General features: G+C 39.1%; 1 protein-coding gene and 1 long non-coding RNA gene across 2 annotated transcripts in view; both read left to right on the top strand.

Moving 5' to 3' along the window:
• Positions 1–334: 334 nt before the first annotated feature.
• Positions 335–3,411, top strand: dmrta2 (DMRT-like family A2). Its single transcript, XM_007552660.2, has 2 exons — positions 335–1,112; positions 1,917–3,411. Exons 1-2 carry the CDS (start codon positions 653–655, stop codon positions 2,804–2,806), a joined length of 1,350 nt encoding a protein of 449 aa, XP_007552722.1. The 5' UTR covers positions 335–652; the 3' UTR covers positions 2,807–3,411.
• Positions 3,412–4,384: 973 nt separating this feature from the next.
• LOC107836326 (uncharacterized) overlaps positions 4,385–22,732 on the top strand; it is a 19,746-nt gene continuing 1,398 nt past the window's right edge. Inside the window, exons 1-2 of the long non-coding RNA XR_001662209.1 lie at positions 4,385–4,396; positions 13,762–13,770. This is a non-coding gene — a long non-coding RNA (uncharacterized LOC107836326). The remainder of the gene's footprint in view (positions 4,397–13,761; positions 13,771–22,732) is intronic.

Genomic DNA, 22,732 nt, shown 5'->3' with positions numbered 1-22,732 from the left:
GTTTTGAACTCTTGTGATAGCCATAAGGCTGCATCAGTTGAATTGATAACAGTCATGCTGTTTAAAATCTATAAAATTAATTTTTGGAGGCATACTCTGCATCGATTTGAGCTTTCCGGGAACTCCCTTCAGATTCTTAACACTTCATATTTGGAAAAAGAACTCAGGTGGACACAGTTGAAAAAAAAAAGAGAGAGAGACAAACCAATCAGATCGCTCCCTCTCCCTTTGGCCAATGACAGACGCCACATTGTTGTCAAATTTGTCTAATGAAAACGTAGGCGCAACAATAGAGAGAGGGGAGAGAGGGATCTGTATCCACTGACGATCTCTGGAGGAAGTTAGTGTCTCAGGCTGCGGCTTCTGGACACTTTTTAACTTCTGATCGAAGAGGACTGATCTCTTCTCTTCTCGGCTCGGAACTAAACTCGTCTGTTTCTCTGCATTTTTTTTTCTGGATAGCTTCTACCAGATATATATATATATATATATATTTAAATTCTGTCAGCAGAAGTCGCTGTTTTTACTTGTTGCACAGAGATGTTGCAGCAGATGTGATAAGCTCAGGGTCAGTTTAACTAAAACAGATCGTTCCTCCAGCGTCGCTCTCTCACTTAGTTTCTATTGCATCATTGACGGCATTGAAGACGGCATGGATCTGAGACCGGAGCTTCCCACAGTGTCCTCCGCCTCCCAGGTTCACCCGGGAGCGGCAGCGGCGGCCGCGGCAGCCTCCATCCCGGTGTCCATGGCCGGCAACCTGCTGCGTGGCCCTCCGCTGCTGCTGCGCGCCGCGGACAAGTACCCGCGGACGCCGAAGTGCGCCCGCTGCAGGAACCACGGCGTGGTCTCCGCCCTGAAGGGCCACAAGCGCTACTGCCGCTGGAAAGACTGCATGTGCGCAAAGTGCACGTTGATTGCCGAGCGGCAGCGGGTGATGGCTGCGCAGGTTGCGCTGCGGCGGCAGCAGGCGCAGGAGGAGAATGAAGCGCGGGAGCTGCAACTGCTTTACGGCACCGCCGAGGGCCTGGCCCTGGCCGCGGCTAACGGCATCATCCCGCCGCGTCCCAACTATGAGGTGTTCGGCTCTGTCAACAGCGAGAGCAATTCAGGTGAGTGGAGGGAAATGTTTTTAGTTGGAGCAGGTGGATTCACCTGTCAACACCACGTCACTGATTACTTGTATAATTTACTGTTAGCTGTATTTTTTACTGACACTTTACAAAGATGCTTATTTTACATTGAATGTCGCATAGTTTTTCATGTTCCTGGTACTGTCCTAAAAATATTGCGTCACATCCTTCGCTGTCCCTTTTTCACTTTCGTGCCTGTAAACAAACAAATTACTACACTGCAAAAAATACTTGGTTTTTACTTTTATTATTGACTTTCAGAAAAGTTTGCTGTGGTCTGTTCCCTATTTCCATTTATTTTTGATTCTGATGCTGATTTGGGCCATTTGACTCTTATGAGATGCGACTTTGTGTCTCCTGAAACCACAATGATTATGAGCGACCTCCTGATGTTAGACATAATATTTTAGATATAAAGACACACTTCATCACAGTAGCCTGAGTAGATTACAGAAAAAAATTGTTTAAATCATCAAAGCAGACAGATCGTCCTCAGGTCGAGAACCAAAAGAGACATTGTTGGTGCGAAACAGACGACCAAAGAAGTTCCACTCAATTCAAAACGATCAAAATTGCAAAAGCACGAAATGGCAATTTAGCAGAATGACAAGCTCTCCTGAGGTTAAACCTCTTCACTAATTTACTCTGATGTGTTATTTCAGATTCTCTTTTCATTTCGCACCTATTACAAACATCTTCAAAGCCGTTTATTAAAGGTTTTGCGAACTGAAGAAAATCCGTCCTGGTCTTCATTGATCTAATCAGTGATCTTCGTGTCTGCAGAGTCCAGTATCCAGAAGTATGAACTGTTTCCAAAGACCCAGCTGTCCGGGTCAACCACCCCTCAGAAGTCCGTGGGGAAACCAGCGTCCACCGAGAGCGACTCTGCCCCAGGCATGTCTTCCCCGGACGGCCGGCACGGAGGAGGCTCAGGGTCAGAAAACGGAGACAGTGAGTCTTTCATCAACTCGCCGGTGTCAAAGCCTTTGAAGGACGGAGAGGAAACTCCCGGGTCGGTCAGCTCCCTCGGATCGGACTCCGGTTCCGAGACCGACAAAGACGATCAGGAGCCCTCTCCGTCCTCCGCGGCCTCCCGACACATGAACGCCATCGACATTCTGACCCGGGTGTTCCCCAGCCACAAGCGCAGCGTCCTGGAGCTCGTCCTGCAGGGCTGCGGGAAAGACGTGGTGCAGGCCATCGAGCAGATCCTCAACAACAGCGGCGCACAGGCCCCCAACAAGGCCGGGCCGGAGGAGACGTGGACGGCCGAGAGGATGCTCCAAAACGCGCAACAGCCTCCTGCTGGATCCGCAACCGCAGCCACCCCGACGAGGCCGATGCTCCCCGGAGCCATGACGCTGAGTAACCGCTCCGCGTTTTCTCCGCTCCAGCCGAACGCGCCGCACTTCGGAGCAGACCCCGGCACCTACCCGCTGGGAACCCACCTGGGACTGAACCCGCTGCGGCTGGCCTACTCTGCGCACAGTCGGGGACTGGCTTTCATGACGCCCTACTCCACCACAGGGCTTATGCCCACCTTGGGCTTCAGGCCCCCCATGGACTATGCTTTTAGCGACCTGATAAGAGACAGGACAATGCTGCACAAGGAGCAAGGCTATGCCAGCGGCTTGTACGGGCCTTTAGTCAACAACACGCCGGACAAACAGTGAGACTGGTGGACATGAAAAACACATTTCATTGTATTATAATAAATCTGTGATGTGTTTTGGCTGCACTCTGTGTATATTAGAGTTATCAAACTTGTAGACAGTTGTTCTAAGGCGGAGAAACTAAACTGAATTATGTGTAACTTTGAAGCTTATGGCAAATGTTAAATTACAAAAAATCTGGACGATTTTCCCCGATTACCAGCCTCATAAAATCACAGCGAACGAGTTTCCATGCTAAATCGAGCATGGGAGGAACTCAGACCTTTAACTTCAGGTTTTATGTAATATTATAATGAGATAAATATTTATCCCTGGGTCTGAATTTTTATAGCCTGTCTTATTTCAACGCCGCCTGGTACAACTAAAAATCGGATAATAAATGATGCAAAATGAATAATGTGTACAGACCTTGTTTTTTCTCTCCTTTTCCCCCACTATGATTTCAACAATCTCACTTTCTGTCTGTATTATATGAATATAAACTATTGGCTTTGGCAGCATGAAATGCTGTTTGACTTCTCATTTATAAGTTAGTCACACCTCCTTTTCAAATGTTAAAAGATGTGATGTCATACAAATATGCTGAAAATAAATGTTATTTTAAAAATGTGTGTAACTTGACTATTATCAATATTTCAGCGCTGTCCAAATTTGAAAACTTTTTTACATACAAAACGGCAAAAAAACAACAACAAACAAACAAAAAACAATTGTAGCTTCAAACAGGTAAATTTAGATTAAGTGTTCTAAGAAAAGAAACTAGAATAATTTATCAAGATTAAAATGAGATCCAACAAATATGCGAAAATCTTCTATTTTTCTTAACAAAACTAAGCTAGACACCTCAGGTAGAGCGCTTATAGCTTAAACTTAAAACAGTTTCAGAACACAACATTTCGAAATTGATCTTGTTTAAAGAATTTTACAATCAACCTGTTTAAAAACTATACGGAATCTTCGACAAATGATTTTTTTTTTTAAATCAATTTTTAGGACTAAAAATGGCGGAATTAAAGGTTTTCTGTATTTTTGCACTAAATGGTATCAAAACCTGAATTGACACAGTTCTTCCAGTAGCTATTATTATTATTATTATTATTATTATTATTATTATTATTATTATTATTATTATTAATTAATTTATTTATTTTTCGACTACTGCTGCTACTACTACTATTACTACTACTATTACTACTACTACTACTACTACTACTACTAATAATAATAATAATAATAATAAATAATGTCCTTGTTGAATGAAAGCCACTGTTTTTTTCTGAAACGGATTAGTTTGATTCTAATAGTCTCAAATTCTAATAACACAGAAAAGATTAAAAGAAAACAAAAAACACAAGAACAAAAAAAATGTGTTAATTTGAAAAATTGAATTAATTCATGGATGAAGAGAATGTAAGTTTCTATGGTTAATCGAAAAGTAACCACTAAACATAAAAATTAAACATTCGCTGACAAAACAGATATATATTTGTTTTTCTCATTTAGCATGCAGTTGTTTTCTTTCTTCTTCTTCTTTTTTTAAAACTAGAACAAAGTCAGGCTTATCTTTGTGTGATTTTGCCGCATGATGCCGTTGATAAAACGCTGGATTTTGCCACCTGTCAGCTCTTTCTTCACCCGCTCAGGTAGCCTGACAACCATGTCAAAGTGCATTGCGCCCTCTGCCGGTCATTCCTATTCAAGGCAGCTCGATCAGAAAATGTGTCTCCTGGCGTCACCACTCCGATTCTTTACTGATTAAAAAAAAAAAGTCCAATGAAACACGTTCTCACCTTTGTTGTTGTTGTTGTTGTTGATAATCATTTGAACAGACGCGTTTGTGTAACACAATATTAGATTCAGATGGAAACGTCAGAAGGAACATGTTGAGTTTATATTCTGCTGTTAAAATTATGCTTCTGTCTTGCTGTGCTGAAATTGGTGATCAAAATGAAAAAAATAAATAAATAAATAAAAACCCGAAAAAAATAAAAGAAATGTGACCAACATGATTTAATTCTAATTATTGAACCCTTATTATTGAACAATTCACGTGCTGAATGTCGAGATGTTCACTCAGAGTCCCTGTGTGTGACAGGCATTACCACTAGGTGGGAGTCTCATAAAAGGAATGGCATCACTAGGACTGTGAAAGACAGGCATCAGCATGCCCAAACCTTTGCTGGACCTTGTAGAAGTATTTATAAATCGTTTTTACGTTTTGTCACATCACAACTACACAATTTAATACATTCATTTGGAAGTTATGTGATTGACCATTGCAAATTTGTCCACAGTTGTTAAGCGCAAGGAAAATGATACATGTTTTTTTAAGAGTCATGTTTTTTTCTGAAAGAGTCATGTGCATTTGTATTATTTAAACTCCATATGTGTTTAAATAACACATTTCAGTAAAAATACAGCTGTTATGTGAAGGCATCAGAGAACATCAGGGAACAAACAGCATCACAAAGACCAAGGAACACAGCAGTCAGGTTAAGGAGAAAGCTGTGGAGAAGTTTAAAGTAATTACAGAATTGCACAAATTATGATTTGCATAAGGACATGGACATTTACCTAAATTGAGAAGCCACTCAAGGAGAGCATTAATCAAAGTTCTTGTAAGAAATCCACACCTATGGTTAGAAAATTAAAATTTACATCCCAGCTGTTAGTCAGCTAGAAATCAGAGTTTTGGGGCATCAATTTGAATACCCTGGTGGTGGCAGCATCTTGCTGTGGGGGTATTTTGTTTCAACAGGGACAATGAAGTTTATAGGAAATAAGGAAATGGGAGATGCCCCACTCTAGCAGCAGGTTACAGATGCTTTTTTATTTTCTGCCTTGTTTCAGTAGAAGGCTGAGTGGTTTTGAGAATCAGAACTGCATTTGATTATCTCTATCTTAGACTGGTCTTCTCTAAACTGGATAAGTCTGCACTACACGCAGATTCCTGAAAATATAATTTGACATGTATCAGTCTTTTTGCCAAATTTTTGAAAACAAACTCAAACGTTCGCAGCTTTATTTGCATAAGGACAACCCTACATGTTTACAGCCCAGCCACAGATTAAGATCTCATACGGGAGGTTATGTAACTATATGGAAATGTGTAAGAATAGCACTTTCAAAGTCCAGACTTGAAATCCTAATGAGAATCAGTAGCAGCAGGACATGGACATTGCTACTCACAGACATCCTCCATCCAATCTGCCTGAGCCTGAAGTAGTTTGTGAAACAAAACGGGGCAACACTTTTAGTCTTTGGATGGGAAACGTTGGCTGAGCCATAGCCTAGAAAGACATGCAGCTTTAAATGTGAAATTATAAAATGTGACTGCATATACATGCACACCACACTTTTTTCAGATCTGTTTGCAACAAAAATTGAAAGCCACACATTATTATCTTTCCACCTCACAGAAACAAATTACTGCAGATCGCTCTGTCTACATAAAAATCTGGATTTTCTCATCAACATGCCAAAGTTAACAGGATTGTCATTTACATAGACAAAACATGAAGCATTATGTTTTATTCTGTCATGTATCCACGATTTCTATAAATAAAACGGCCACTGATTATGTCACAGCAGCTTTCACCTGCACTTAACTGTGAATCTGGTCTTTTTAGGCATAGTAAAGTCTTATAGCGCCCTCTGCTGGTCATCCATGCGCACTGCGCTAAAACGTTCCTCTGCAGCATATTGAACTGCAGAAGCTTGCTTATCATGTGTGCATTTGCAGTAGCAGACAATAACTTCTAAGCATTGTAAGACGTAAGCATGCATTTGTTATCAGTTCTGTTAAATCTAATAGAGATGTTGACATGCAGATCTCAGTGAGTGCAAATCTATCTCCAAGTTGCCAGTTGGTTCAGAAATATGGACAGGAAGAGCCAGGAGCACCAGCTTGCAGAGCATTTCTGGTTTGCGCAATCATATATTCAGTGCTCCTTTCTCTGTGTTTACTAATGAATAATTAGACAAAAGCAGATAAATAGCCACAGGCAGAAAGACATGGGGGAATCCATTTATGTTATTACTCTATACATAAAATCCATTTTCATTTTCAGAAACACTGCTCGGCTTACTGCAACAATAAGAAATAGATAACGGCAAAACAAACCCGCACCAAGACAACAACAATTGTGCACATTGTGGACTGAATTTAGTGCCTCCAATCTTACAGCTCAGTAAACTTGTAGCAAAGCAGATAAAGCAAGAATTAAAGTTTTGTTTTGCTACAGTATGCACTAAAAGGTTTTATAGCTTGGCTGAATCACCGACAGTGTTTCATCAAGGAGCTGCCAGTGATGACAATAACTAAAATCCTTGCCTGCAGCTGCACAAATACCAACTGTTCAGCACAATAATAAAACAGCAGATAGATTAGCTGTAGCTCTTATTCCTTTTACTTCCTGAAGAATAAAGCCAAACATTCGTGAAAACGTGTCAACGTATTTTTCAGAATGCATATTCTGGCTCTCAAAGGAGCTCAAGCAAATTTAAATCATATGTTTAATATTGACTGAAACACAAAAGAAACAAATATTTTTGTAACATTTCTGTTAATGGAAGACGACAGAAAATTAAAAATCTAAAGGTCCATCCGTCCATCCATCTATCCATTCTTACTACCACTTCAGATGTACTTATTTGCAGACTGTTTCTTATATTCTAAAATCATAACAAAACTTAATTATTCATCTGTTGTAAAATATTATGGTCAGTCACTGCAAATGCAGCTTCCAGATTTATTAGACGCAGGTCATTATGGAGATTATTTGAAACTTTATGGCTGAATAGTTTAATCATGGTCATGGTTGACTAATCTTTGGTCCTCGCCTTCATAACACCATCTGCAGCTAAACATCCTCAGCTAACGACAGCTTCATACAGGCAGCTCATTTTGGGAATCTGACAGAACATGCAGTCACAGTTTGTTTTTGCTGCCAATTTGGCTCCTTTCTCTGTTTCGTATACCACTCAAGTATCATGGGGACACCCATGTCCTCACAGGCTCGTTGACTTACGTTTAAGTGTTTTGAGGGTGACAGTTAAGGGGTTAAAAGAGATTACACAGCTGTTTAAAAAGACAATAAACTGCTGATAGAGTCACATGGTCTTTTAATCAAGGATTGAAGGAATCATAAAATGCTCCAAGCTTCTTCTCTTTTACCCAGAAATCACACAACAATAAAATGCATTTTAATGAAAAAAAAAAAAAAGCAAATTAAGATTATTCTTTTATGACCAAAGAAATGATTACTCTGGTGCATTTCTATGCACATTCATTGGCTAGTTTAGAATGCTTTTCTTGGATTACAGCCTCTTTAAGAGACTCCTGCTTGAACAAAGGTGAAGCCGGAGACGATGCACGTGTTGGGTGCTGTGCAGATCTCGGTTTGGAGGCCAGAGGGTGTGCATGACTTTCCTGACACAGCAGGAACACACTAAATCTCCTCACGTGCAGAATAATAGTCAATACTGCTGGGGCGCATAAGGTGTGCAGAAATATGGCAGTATTCATCTGTGGGCATGATCTATGTTTGCATGCTGTATATGCACACCATATTTTTTTAATGTGTGTGTACAGCATGGCTGAATAAAATTGTCGAGGAGGTGGGGTGTGCTTCAGTTCTCCCTGAGGGCACTGCATTAACTTGGATTTATTACCCAGATAATTAGCCACATTAGGTGTTCAGGTCATTTCCCTCCTAGTAGTGCCAACTGCCACGTGACTACTGGAACAGGAAAATGTCCCACACAGCCCTGGAAAAACAAAACAACAACAAAAAAAAAAACTATCATGGAGAATAAATGAATGAATATTGTGAGATGTGAAAATAAGCAAATAATGCAAGTTCTCACACATACACAGAAAGCGCAAAAAGCTGCAGTGCTTGCGAGTACAAATAGAAAGAAAAACACTGACAGACCACTTGACACGTTTTTTTTTTTTTTTCCAATTCCACAAAGATGGCTACATTGTTAGAGGTGCATATTAGTTTTTACTCTTTGCATACTCACACTTATTGATGAGTGGGCAGTGAATGGGCTGCGGTGAGAAAAAGGAGCGTAGCTGTGAAGGATACTCCAAGGTGATACATTTTTCTTTCTAAACACAGAACTGCAAGGCCTTGCAAAAGCACTGAATCTTCTGAATTTTTGCTCCATTACATCTTCAAATGGACAACACAAAGTCGACTGTAACTGTGAAGAGGAATGAAACATCTAAATAATTTTATGTCATTTTTTAAATGAAAATTAATAAAAATCATTTTAGATCATGGTGGGAGAGACTGTTGTCACAGCAAGCATCAGTCATACACAGTGTTACTCTTAACGAAGGAGATAGTTATTGTTGGAAAAAAAGCCACAAGAAGTCCCATTGAAAGTTTTATATCAGGAACAGCGCAAGCACATCACCCCAGTTAAACCTTTCCCACAATGAAACATGGTGGAAGCAGCATTAGACTACCAGCATATGGGGACAATCTTGGAAGAAAACCTTTTAGTGTATAAAACAAAACAAAAAACCACAACTTGATACTTGCTTTCGCACAAGACTCATATAGTCAGAGCTATACTGTCTAGATAAATACATATTAATTTTTAGGTCAAATACAGATCTAAATCTAATTCAGAATGGAGGAAATGATTGACTATGATGTTAAAAGATGCTCTCCATCCAGTCTGACTAAAGCTTGTCTTTGTAACACGAGAAAATTGTGGAAATGTTGAAGGAGTGTGAATACTTTCTCAGGGACTATGTGTAAAAAAGAAGCTCAGGTGAACTTGGATTTCTTTGTGTAACAGATGACTGGCTGTTTTTATCAGAGTCCATGCATTTGTGGTTAAGTAGCTTATTCTATCATGAACGTTTTAAAAAAAAATCTGAAAAAGCTAACATTTCAAAGTCTTTGAGCTGCTGATCTGACAGTTACTAAGAGTAATAAAATCCATACACTCACTAATACCACCCCTGTCTGCACCCCCATAATATACATATAGAGCACCATATGTGATATGCTAATAAATTCTGAACACACATTGAAATGTTGCTCGCCTCTCCCTGAGCCCCCATCCCTCGCTGTTCCTCACTGGTGCTTTCTGCTGAAACGTACAATTTGCAATGTGCAGTTAATGAGTTGTTGAAGGCTGAGAATGAATCCCATTCTAGCCGTAATGGTGTAAGGTTTCCCAAGGGAGGCAAGTCTGTGTGCATGTGTGCATACAAGGAAAAGTTCTGCATGTGTAATTCAGCATATATGTGTGTCTGAGTCTGCTGCCTCTATGTGTGTGCTTGTATTCTCTGGTGTGTCTGTGGGAGTGTGTGTGTGTGTGTGTGTGNGTGTGTGTGTGTGTGTGTGTGTGTGTGTGTGCGTGCGTGTGAGCTTTCATGTGAAAATACAAGAGTATTTAATCTACATTTGATGACTGTCATCAAGAGCAGGCAAGCAGAAAGTGTAGGAACGGAGGAAGGAAGGAAGAAGGCGAATCAATGCAAGAAGGAAAATTAATAATAATAAAAAAAAAACTCTTACTGTGATTATAGCCATCAGGATTTGGAGGCATAAACCTTATTTCTTTACAAAAACAGTAAAAAAAAAATTCAACAACTATCAATATATTCTATATACAAATAATACAAACATTCAATTGAAATAATAATATAAAAACATTATTTTTCTATATCTTGTCTTAAGTTATACTGTATTAAGCCATTTGTTTTAGCTCAATTAAAGTTGCAAAAATTGCTTGCGTTTGCTAACTGTTAAAATGATTAGGGATCATATTTTACAGAATTTCATTACTTCAAAGTCAGAAGTTTGGCAAAGGTGAAGTTTGTCATGTACAAAGTTTGGCTTTGTACATGGTGTTATGTACAAAGCCATGATGTCATGGCTTTGTACATGAGACCATGTACAAAGCCATGATGTCATGGCTTTGTACACTTCTGATTGGTTAATTCTCCTCATTTCAAACATACTGACTCCAAGTTTGTTTTTATTTTTTTAGAAACATTCTGTTAATCTTTGGACAGTGGCCTATTCTCTCTTGTTATAAAACTGTGTGCTCTGGCTTTGGCCTCCTCCTGGACTGTCTAAAAATCAGTTCTCAGGGGTCGGTATGCTGCATGCTTTTGTTCTTCCTTGGGTGAAACATCCAGTTGTAGTAGGAACTGGGAAATTCCGACGAATTTCCCATTGGGAAACTGGGAGCAACCCACCTCCCCCAGTTCTGACTAGTAAGGCGGGCTTTCCGCTTTCAACATGGCCGCTAGCATCAATGGCAGTAAGATGTGGTGGAAACATGTATTTACAAGAAACACATACAAAAATGCATCTTAAATGAAGTGCCTAAACAGAAAAAAATATATATAAATAAAAATGGTCTTTGCTTATGGAAAGTAAAGCTTAAATTATGTTTGTAAGAGCTATTGCAAATAAAGTTTATGGGCAACCATGTTGAATTCTTTTGGAGAAGCTGAATATCTAAGGACCTGTTCCAGTGTGGGTCAATCTCAGCACCGAGTTAAGCCCCACTGCAAGCGTGCAGCTGCTTGTTGAATCCATCGGGATCACAGGATGCCTGTACTGCTTGCTGAAGCCTTCTACTGAGGGTTGTGGATAGTAGCTCTTTTATTTGACTATATTTTGCTTATTGATTGTGGGAGACTTTGACACAATTAGTTATTCTAGGGTGAGTGCATTTAATATTGTGTTCAATCTGAGGCATTGTGAACAGGTCCACTTGTATGATTGCTCCTGTTTATGATGATAGTCATTTACAGCTGTGGTTCAATTCTTGTTTTAGGCCTGGATTCCCTGCAGAAAGCCAGTGTTGCTGTCTAGCACTCATTAAATTAGCTGGGCCATGTTCTCAATGCAGACAAAACAAAGCTGATGTTTTCCAATTGAATCACAAATGATTTCTTCAGCGATCCCTCTTGATCGTAATAAAATGGACATTATCTGGGCGTCTTGAATGATGACTCACTCAACTTTAATCCACATGTTGAGGAACCTCTGCAGAAACCGGAGCTAAAATAGTAAGTTTTCATACAAAGAAGTGGCTTGTTGTTGCAGCAGTTTTACCTGTGCTGGATTAAGGAGATGCATATATATACATTCTTTCTGCTCATTGTCTTTGAATGGTGTGTATTATGCTTTTGAGGTTCAGCACTAATTGTAAATTTCGGACTCACCACTGTGAGTTATACTGTTGAGTATAATATCTAGCTCTGGCCACTCAGAGCATTCATTTTTATTGCTTTATATATAAGGCAACACTTGAGTTGTTGTCATTCTATACATGCTCCTTCCTTCCAATGAAAAATGCTGGACATAATTTGAGTCTACAAGACCATTTGTTGTTTTCTGTTCCATTTGCATGTGCTGAACTTGGTAAAAAAAAAAAAAAAATCTTCTGTCTAATTAGCTCTCTCGGCTTGGAACAAGCAGCAGAACGTCTGGAAAATTATAGTTAATTTTTATTGAGTGTTTTTAAATCAAAACTAAGACTCCTTGAGGCCAATTCCATAACAGGCAAGTGTTTCATTTAGGTTGCTTGTAATTTTAATCGAATGTTAATATAATTTCTTTTCATTTTGCTTGTGGTTAATTGTGTAATTTTTTTCTTTGTAACTGTGTGGCTACTTGCTGCTGAATATCTTGAGTTGGTCTCATTTAAAAATCAATCTTGATGGTTTACTTTTCTAGACGACATTTTTTTTAAATGCAACAATACGCTCCAAAATTGACACTTCAAAATCTGCCCATTTTTAAAACTTCCAACATTTCAAAAAGTTGACTTTCATTTATTGTTTGCCTTATATATTCACATTGTCTTTCTGACATTTGCGTGGTAACAAAATAATTAAGATGTATGAAATTATGTCTTGGTATGACAGCTTATTATCGAGACTCGCACAGGAACTGTTTTGATGAGTCACGGTCTGAGATTGGCACAAAACTTCCCATCAGTTCTACGCTTGAAGGCAGAAGATGTGAGGATTAACGGCCCTGTTCACCCTTTACCAGGTGAAGGATGGGGAAGCAGCTCAGAGAGAACTAATGAATGAAAAGTGAATATTTTCCACCTGCAGCACTGACTCTGCGTCACATCTGAAATCTGTGCTGGCACTGAATGGCGCACTCTGTTTACATATAATAAATGCTTTAGCTATTTACTGAGCAAAGCTTGTCTCTGGACGGAACTTGATAATTATTCCTATTAAATTATATGTTGTTATAGTTTAGAGTGCATATTTTGAACTACAAAGATTTCTAGCTTCATTTTTTTTTATTATACAAAGGTTTCCTTCTTATGCACCTGCAACAAAAGTTACATTTGTGTCTCTTTGTCTCTTTCTGAGCATACAGACATGCGGTTTCACATCAACAATAACATGATGGCATTTATGGGGTTTTAGAGGCTACATTTAGTATCTTGTGAGCTTCTTTTAGAGTGAACTTGCTTGTACATATTGGTTAAAATCTTCTCCACCTGAGTGAAATGTCTGATTGAAGAAGCCTGAGATCTCTTGGAATATACCAGACTCACATGTTGCCACATTTTTTTCTGAAGGCCTCTGACAAATATATTTTTTTCTCACCATGATGGCGTTCACTCACACTTCAACAGTCAGGAGCACACTGAACTGAATATCTGATGTTTAAATAGGACAAATGTCCTTCAAATCTCAGACTAGCACTGTTTTACAAATGTGCGCTTCAAAGTTTCCTCCAGAAAACTTGCTAAGCGCCGTGGGTTAGGGGACTCAGCAGTCATTCATCCAGTGGCTCCCAGAGTTTTTGAGTTAAAAAAAGGTTTAAAATTGACAGGAAATTTGAAAATATCACTTGATAATTATATGTTATTTTAAAGATTAATATCTGAACATCAACTATAAAGTCTTAAAAAATGCCAACATTAAAAATAAATAAGCAAAGCTAAGCCTGGTGTGGGAACAAGTAAAGCCTGGTGGCCCGCCAGGCTCATAATACCCTGGGGGAAAAACCCTGACGCATGATGTGAGACATGTATGTGATTTCAGTTATTTTAAGTGGGAATAAATTTTTTTATTATTTCCTCACCAGCAATTGATCTTAAGATATTTAGTTTTTACTTGAATCTTTTAGTACTGTTAGAATAAATTAACATCCATTTGTTCAACATGTTAAGGTTTCACCACACATAGGCCATCATAGGCTGTCTCAAGGAAAAACTAAGCTTGCACTTTTAATACTTGTTAAACTATTAAATAACTTCATGGTGACTGAATCAAGTGTAAATTATAGCACATGCATCATCATCAGTGGACACATTAATACGAATACAAACAGAAAAACAGACGTTAAAGCCTCACCAGGATAAACATGAAAAAAGACCCCCGCCCCTTCCAGGCACGCCAACATAAAACCTGAGAGTAAGAGTGATAAATGAAGTTGTTGTGGTCTGTAGATCTTTGTAAATTGAACTATGAGGGGGAAGTGAGGATGGAAGACGGGAGGAGAGGGCGATGCCCAAGAAATTTTATTGACGTCCCCCCCACCCCCCTGTGGCTCCCTCTCCCACTGTCTGACCAGCAATTACAACTCTCCAAATTATGATCTATACCAGCGGAGTGAACCTGACCACGGATGGAGATAGATGGAGATAGATTGAACTCTATCTCCTTCTTCCTCCCTGTTTTTTTTTCTTTTAAACCCATCTCTCTGACTTTCTTCTCTTTTTCCCTCCCAATGGTGACAGATGGCATGGGGGCCCCTGGCCTTGGCCCTAGCAGATTGATTATTGATCAGGGGGACAAAGATGGATAAAGGAGAAGGAGAAGACTCCAAGGAGTGCCAGGGTGAGGGCTGTGGAGCTGCTGCAGAGGTGGGAAAGTGGGAGGATTTCAAGGAATTTATGTTTGAAGAGAGAGACTTAAAGTGTGGCAGGTTGGAGAGAGGAGGAGAGCGAGGATGCACAGCAAACATTTTCTTTCTCCTTCAGAGGGAGCTATTGACTAAGCTCCAGATTTATGGCAAAAGTGGTTTTGGATTCTGATCAGGATTTTGAGTTTTTCTTCTTTTTTTTGTCACTGAAAGTCACACACTGACTCTAAATAGATGTTAATCAATAGGTGCCTACAAATGCCAAAGCTCGCAAGAATGAAGGAAAAATACTGTACAGCGAGGCAGCAACATGGAGTTTGAATTCTGATCAGTTTCAGATTTCAATTTGCAGATAAATTTAGCCAAGCTTTCATTTCGGTTAGATAAACAAAAACGGCTCAAAGTCACTCGTCTTCTTTACTTATCGTCTGTAAATGCACATTGGATAGATATGAGTACCTGCCCTTGTGCTTGCAGTATGAGTGTTTGCGAACGTGCTGATGTGTTGGAAAGGTAAAAGTGCCTTTCCTTTGCCAGACAGATGGCTATCAGCGAGGTTTCTGCGAGTGAGTGGTGCTTTACAGTGGAGCCATGAGGTTAAGCTGCAATCTTCACTGTCTCTCTTTCCCCTCTTCCTTTTCTGCTCAGTTCCTGTACCTTTCATCTTCTCAGTGTGCATCCATGTGTGTGTGTGTGTGTGTGTGTGTGTGCTCATTTACTCCCTTTGCACTGCTATGTGTGAGGAGCGTTGTGTGTGATAAAGGAACAGAAGGAGCCTGTTGGCTGCAGAGCGCGAGTGTGCTAGAGGCAGATACTGGAGGAAATAAATGGCATGCAGGCCACAGCCCAGCACAGAGTTTACGCTGGGCGCCATCGCTGATGGCTAAACCTGACTGTGTGTCCTCCAAAACTCATTAATTAACTTAAAAAGGACCAAAATTTACCCCCAGAATGGATGAAGGTGCCTGCAAAGTCCAGAGATGTTTAAGACATAAGAACACCATTTATGCAGTAACTTTGGCTGTTAACTTACAGAAATTAATAATTTCTTCAATATGCGGTCTGGGCTGCATGCAGAGAGATAGAAGGATCCCAGTAAGAAGCATTTTTGTGGGTTTTGTTTTCAGCTGGAGGAGCGGATATAGGCAGGGCAGTGGTCTCATGGCTGAGTTTGTCTTTTGGGGCTTTATTTGAAATCTTCACAGCCTGAAGGAAAGAAAGAGAATTAAGACATGTTTATCTGTTTTCCTACAACTCGATCTGATTATAAATGTGTTGAACTAGAAACAATTAATAGAAACTGCTAGGCTGAGTCAGGTAGACTACATAGCCAATTTGCTCATCTACTGGCACTTGCGTATGAAGATGAGAGACACCCCATTCTTAATCCGTCGGATTAGCATGATGTGAGTCCAACCTCTTCTGCTGGAACAGCTTCAACTTTTCTGAAAAGACTTTCCAGGAGGTTTAGAAATTTTTAAGGAAATTTTGGATTTGGACCAGAAGGTCTTGGTCACAGTATCCACTCAAATTCATTTGAAATGTGTTCTGTATTGACCAATTAAGCTCTTCCATATCAGATTTGTGCCCTGGTATGAAGTTGTGTTCAAACTGGATGCTTCCACAAATTGGTAGCATGAAACTGCCCAAGATGTGTTCATATTACTGAGACTCCGGGCTAAAGCAAAACCCAGAGTTGTGAGCTGTATTGCCAGACACTGAGGCATCACTGCAGAGAGCACATCTCCACCACTCCAGAGTCCAGTGGTGGAGTGTTTTAAACCACTCCACCAGTGATACAACATTTGGATGCAACTAACTTTATTCTGAACTTGTTACATTGATCCGTACATACATCCGCCATCCGTTTTTTTCAGTGTCCTTTGCAGTATGGTCTGCAGTGAATGTCTGATTTTTGACAGCAGTGGATAGAAGCAGACGACAGTCTAAGTTTTTTTTTTGTTTTTTTTTTTACCAACATATGGCATGTTTATGTTTTACTCACGAATGTTCAACTGCACTACTGGAAAGAAACTGACAAAATGGTATTTCGAGGACAATGAAATACCAAGTTTCAAGTCGGTCTACAACAAAACCTACACATGTTGCCTTACAACATGTTACTATTAACTATGTATTATGATACATCTCATAGCATGCTGCTTTGCTTTAAAACTGCATTTAAATCAAATGCAGTTTTAAAGCAAAGGAAGTTAAAATAATGATACAACCATTGTTCCTTTGGTTGTATCACTACAACCAAAGGAGCTGTTACAGCTCATTATTATGGGTAAAGAGGCAGGAAGAAAGTTTAGAGAGAGTCATTTTTAATATGTTTTAACATTAAAAAAACATTTTGTGCTGACAAAAACAACAGCAAGGTTATGACTGAGCTCAATTTAAAACTTAAGAAACATTATGCTCACAAACTACACCTGTCATCTCTTTAATGGTCCAGCTTGCAGACCCACTGCTTTAACTATTTATCATCAATGTGTATAAACCTTCTCCTTGGGCCTCAACCCTGGATTGTTCCTTACCCTAATGTCTATAAAAGTTGTTTTATAATCCTGGGGCAACCATTTCAAACAGAAAAGCTGGATGAGATAATTTTGAGAAATCTCACCAAGTTTTTTTTCTCTCTGTATTTACTATTTATTAATAACCAGCCAGATATTCAGCTCCAAATCCGCCCTGCACAAAAGTGTCTTTAGATGTTTTTAATTTCCATTCATACTTTGAAGATTGTTGGGTTGGGATTATATTTGACTATTAAATTTGGAGGAATAGTTGGATTCCTACCAGAACTGATCACACAGTCCCTGGATTGGACCGTTCTTTACCCTTAAAGACCATAAACAGTTCCTAACAGTCTATAGACCATCTTCACAAGGTCATTTGTTCTGGGGTCGATTCACACATTCCCCATGCGACCCCTCAGAGCCAATAAATGGATTAAAGTTGATCAGGATATAGTTAAAGAAAGTGATTTGCATTTCATGATTAATGTACAAATATTCACATAAAAACAAACATTTATCCAGTTATTCTCTTTTTTTCTGGTTTTCCGATTTGTACCCTGTTGTTTCCCATCTTCCAACGGTAATGATGGCAAGCAGTTTATTTCTCATTAATTTCTGTATTTAATAATCATTAGCAGCAGGACAAAATTAGATTTGGGGGTTTCTTGAGGTTATTGGTAGTTAAATACTGTCATTAATTTTTACTTTTTTTCTTATCTCCTATTTATCCTTACTGTAAATGCAGCACCAAGTTCCTCATGGAAGACGGTGAAGCATTAAACGGCTAACGAGACAGATATGTCTCCAAATAAATGGTGACATCATGCCAAAATAAAACATACCACCATGATTTATTTATAACAGATGGGTGTGCAAAAAAAAAAATAAATCTCTGCCTGCACATTATAATTTCACAAAAAGCGAACACAGGTTATTTGTTTTTACAGCTTGTTACTGTTACCCTCGAGGGGCTAAGAAACTATTGTGGCTAATTTGAATGCATTGAAATGACAAGACAGAACTATTACTGGGTTTACAACATTAATTTGTATTGCCTTAAATTTCCCCCTTTGGCACTTAAAGTAAAACTAAAGTGTCATATTAGTGCAATTGTAACAAATAAGTGTTTCGCAGACTCTGCGAGCGGGGCGAGTTTATTGCTAAAACTACACATCTGCATTCATGTCATATTTATCACATACTTTTAAGATTTATCCACAGCCCATGAAACCCAGTCTTGTAGATGAGTTCTCGACGATTTACTCGAAGTGTGTAATACATCCTGACGTTTAGCAAGTTGGTGTTTACAGCATTAAAAGGGCTGCTTTCAGCCACATTACACAAGCACATCTCTTGAAGTGGATGTGTGGCAGTGGGGTTAATGAATTTTCTCTCTGCTGTGCTGCAGAGGAGAATTATCTAGTGAAGCAGGAGGTGGCTGTCTCTCTGTCTGAATGTCAACAAACACTGGTGGGTTCTTCCACGAATGACAAGAAGCTGTTAAACCTCTGTCTAACCAGTATTTGGTAAAAACGTAATGATCCGTCCCTCAAACATTCACATATTGCTCAAAATTCCAATTAGTGGGACACATTTTCTGCATATTTTAGCCATTTTTGCGCCTTTCTGTGTAGATTTAGCACGGGGGTCTGCAACTTGCGGCTCCAGAGCCACATGTGGCTCTTTACATGCAAAATTAGACGTTTTTATTTAAAAAGGCAACTGGAAATGGTGGGTTTTAGTAGTTTTTTTTGTATGTTTTTACACAATATCAGCAAAGAATTCCTGCAACAGAACGGCACCAATGGCACAACGCTTTTAAAAGCGATTTAATGTTTCTCAGCTTCAGACTATGTGCTTTATATTTCGGATGCCAAATTAATGTTAGCTAGTTGGGTTGGATCAGGTTCAGATGCAATATTTATAGGCCAGGTTTTTTTTTTTTTTTGTTTGTTTTAGGCCTGATCTAAACTCCACAACTATTGCAACCAAAACATTTCAAGTTCTCTTCCAAAAATAATTGATAAAAAAAAATAGTTTATTAACCCTTTATGTCACAGATTACATCTTTTATCAATTCTACAGAACAAAAAACACTGAAACGTGCGCAGTCCCTCAGCGAGCTCCATAGTGCTTCACTTTCCTCAGAGGGTTTTTAGTGTCTAAAAGCATCATGAGTCGTAGCTTTACATCAAAACATGTTAGAGTGAAGTAGTAAACAAACGGATGTCTGTATTTCTGGTAGCTTAATCCCTTTATAAGAGCATGTCTTTCATCTTTTCTTGCACATCATTAGTCTAACTATGTGTCTCCAGGGCCTGTGGTAAAGTGCAGGTAAATCCCCATAATTTGCAAATTAAGGTAAAGCAAAATTGTAACTGTTGGGTGGTGCAATTCTTAGCACTTGCCTCTCAGCAAGAATCCAGGGCTTTTCTGTGTGGATTTTCTCCAATCTGTTTGCCTTACCTGCCTTCAGGAGGTACTCCGGCTCCAAATTATTGACACTATGCTGTGTCAGTCGTAAAGATTTACCGTGTCTCCTCAAGCAGGACTGACATGTTTTCATCTTTATAGGTCATTTAGTGGAAGGAGGATTTCAAACAGTCAGGATCTCTTTGGAGAGATTCACACTGACGAGAGGTGAACACTTACATAATTTCTTTCAATAAACTATGTATTAAGAGAATGTTGGATACATTCATGTTTTATTTGGCAGGTGAACTTCTTGGATATCAATCATTTGACTTTTTTTTTTTGTCTCAAAAAGTTTAAGTGACTATTTTATTGAATCCAGCATCACAGTGAAGGGGCCTTTATTGTGCCAAAGACAGAAAGCCTTTTTCCCTCCCCCCATCAGGGTTGTCATAGCGATACTGACTGATGTATCTACAGTGTTTTACTATTTAAGGATAGTGGTCTTAAACTTAAAATGATAAGAGCTAGGAGATGAAACCTAACTCTTATCTAGATTTTTTTAAAATACAAAAAATAGATGGTGATGGTTGAAGCTAGTTTCCTTGCATTTTGAAGCTCATCTTGAAATTTCTTCCACATTCTTTAGCTTTGGGTCAGGACTTTTACAGTTATAGATAAATGCCTAATATACTAAATAATAAGTTAGTTTAATAAATTTATTAATTTCAGAGGCTTAAACGCTGTTGGAAAACTTTTATGCAAATGTAAAAAAATAATCTCTTGGATTTTGGTGAATCTAAAATAATTAAGGACAGTATGCAGAATCTTCAACTCGTGTAAGCAAAACAAAACACTCTAATATTCCAAAAAAAAAAAAAAAAAATTAAATAATTTGATTCAACCTAAGACGGTTTAATCAAATACATAGTTGAACAGAAAAAACCCCAACAAATCCTACAACATGTTTGTGTGTTCATGAATGGGTGTCTTGTTACTTTTTACACAACAAAATAGTAAGAAAAAAAGGCTCAGGAAAGTGTGAAATCCACTAATACATTCTGGATGAATACAGACTACGCAAGACTGAATGCATCCATTTTTGGAGAAAACAAAAAGTAAATCTCCAGCTCTCCATTCAATGCATTTAACAATAAAGATGATCCATTCTATAAAACGGAGTTTGTTTTGGCAAACCAAGGACTCGGGTTAATGTTCCTGAATGGACCATCATCTGTAATTGTCGGCAGTAAACGGTACACATGGCTGGACGTACACAGGATGGCTGCAGCACTTAAACCAGAACAAAACAACCCTGACTGATGCTGCTGATGCTCCTGCTGCTCATCTTCCCCATGTCACACCCACAGTGACGGGGGACGGGTAATTCTCCCATCACTCCATGCATCGCACGCTTACTGTAATTTGACTGTAAACTCAAATCTTTCTGCAGCCTTTGTTGTCACATTTTTCCTTGCCTTTTTCTTTGAAAATGTGAGTGCGACAAAATTAAACAGTGAAATATATGCATGCAGTGCTGGCCTTGCATAACAGGTAACATAACTCTGGTATCTTTCCATTTCTGTGCGGCATCTCTTCTTTTTTTAAGATGTTTTATTTATTTTCCCTCCATTTTACTTCCAGTAAAAAGGAGATGCAAATAAAGAGAGGTGCAGGTGTCCCTTCAAATAAACATTTAGGAGGAGCTTCTCGATGTTGTCTGTTTGGCTTATGAAGAGCAGGGAAAGGAAACCCTGTTGGGCTAATCACAGGTGTGAGCATAACAGAAGAAAGGGAGTAAAAATAAATTGTGAATAATGTTTATTGCCGGACTCCTAATGCCTAGCTGTTTTAATACCGACCTAAATCCCTCAACTTCTCGTAAAAACTTCAACAATTTCGCAGCCGAGTAATCTTCCGATTTAATAACCTTAAGCTTCCCGAGCTCCATAAATCTGACGTTCTTACGCCTTTCCTCCCCAACCTCGTCCCTCCCCTCCTCCACCTTCCTCCGTCCTCCCTCATTCCGAGCCTCTGTGCATTTTATCTCCATAATAGCACAAAGCGGAGCGAGCTGCCTCGAAAGAAGAGATAAGGGAAATTCCTGCCCGTATTTTAATAGCTTCGCTCAGCTATCTCTTCCTACCAACTCCTCAGGAGCTGCCAGCCAGCACACTCACCTTGGACGCAACACCCAGAGGAGAATCCTACAGAAAGGCATGGCTGCTGAATGCCTGCTCTCCCTCCCTCCCTCCCTCCCTCACGCTCGCTCTCTCTGTGTGTGTTACAAACAGTGTTTGTAACATTTCTGTACATGTCTGTGGGTTAAAGTATGCCTGAATGTTTGTATGGATGCCCACTTGTGTCAAAAAATGCATTTGAACCTGTGCCTACTTTGTATAGAATAATGACTCTGAATGCAAGCTGCAGCAGCTGAAGAAATCAGTCACAGGGAACAACAATGGGCCAAATAACAGATTTATAAGAGGAAAAATCTATGTGTGCAGCTAAAGTAGATAAACAACTCTTACTGCAGCTAAACACAAAATAACACATCTAACCGATATCTCCATCAGCTCTATAATAAATAGTTTTTCAGATATTTTCTTTAAAAAGATCTCAACAAAAACAATGCTGAAATATTTTGCACTCTGTGCTTCAAAACATTTTTTAAATGTTAAAATCAGTGGTGGTTAAAAAAGGTTTTACAATGAAATAATTGCAATCTATTGGATATTTATCACTCACCAATATACTAAACTTTAGCCAAAGTCAGTCAGTTTAACAAACACAATTTGTATTATGAGGATACAGTAATATCTGCCACTAGTCAGTGGAAACTGGGATGCTGTGGTCAGGCTTTCATGCTGGTTAATCCGACCTTACAGATCCAGAAGCGGCTGCATTCAAAATGTCTTTACGTCACACTGCCTGGTCCTCTTCCACATGACAATATTTGGTTCTGGTTGTATTTTATTCATTGTGGCAAGGAAGGAACCGTTAATATTTTATGATCTTTTAACTTTTTTTAGTTTTTGTTTCTCCCTGTCTCCATCAGCGGATTCTGAGGAAATACACACATAACGTAATTAAAGCAAACTTTTATAAAA

This window comes from Poecilia formosa, unplaced genomic scaffold (assembly GCF_000485575.1).
Source record: "Poecilia formosa unplaced genomic scaffold, Poecilia_formosa-5.1.2 Scaffold52, whole genome shotgun sequence".
In the NCBI taxonomy this organism is placed as follows: domain Eukaryota; kingdom Metazoa; phylum Chordata; class Actinopteri; order Cyprinodontiformes; family Poeciliidae; genus Poecilia; species Poecilia formosa.
The sequence above is the reverse complement of the archived record's forward strand: the minus strand, read 5'-3'. Positions and strand labels throughout refer to the sequence as shown.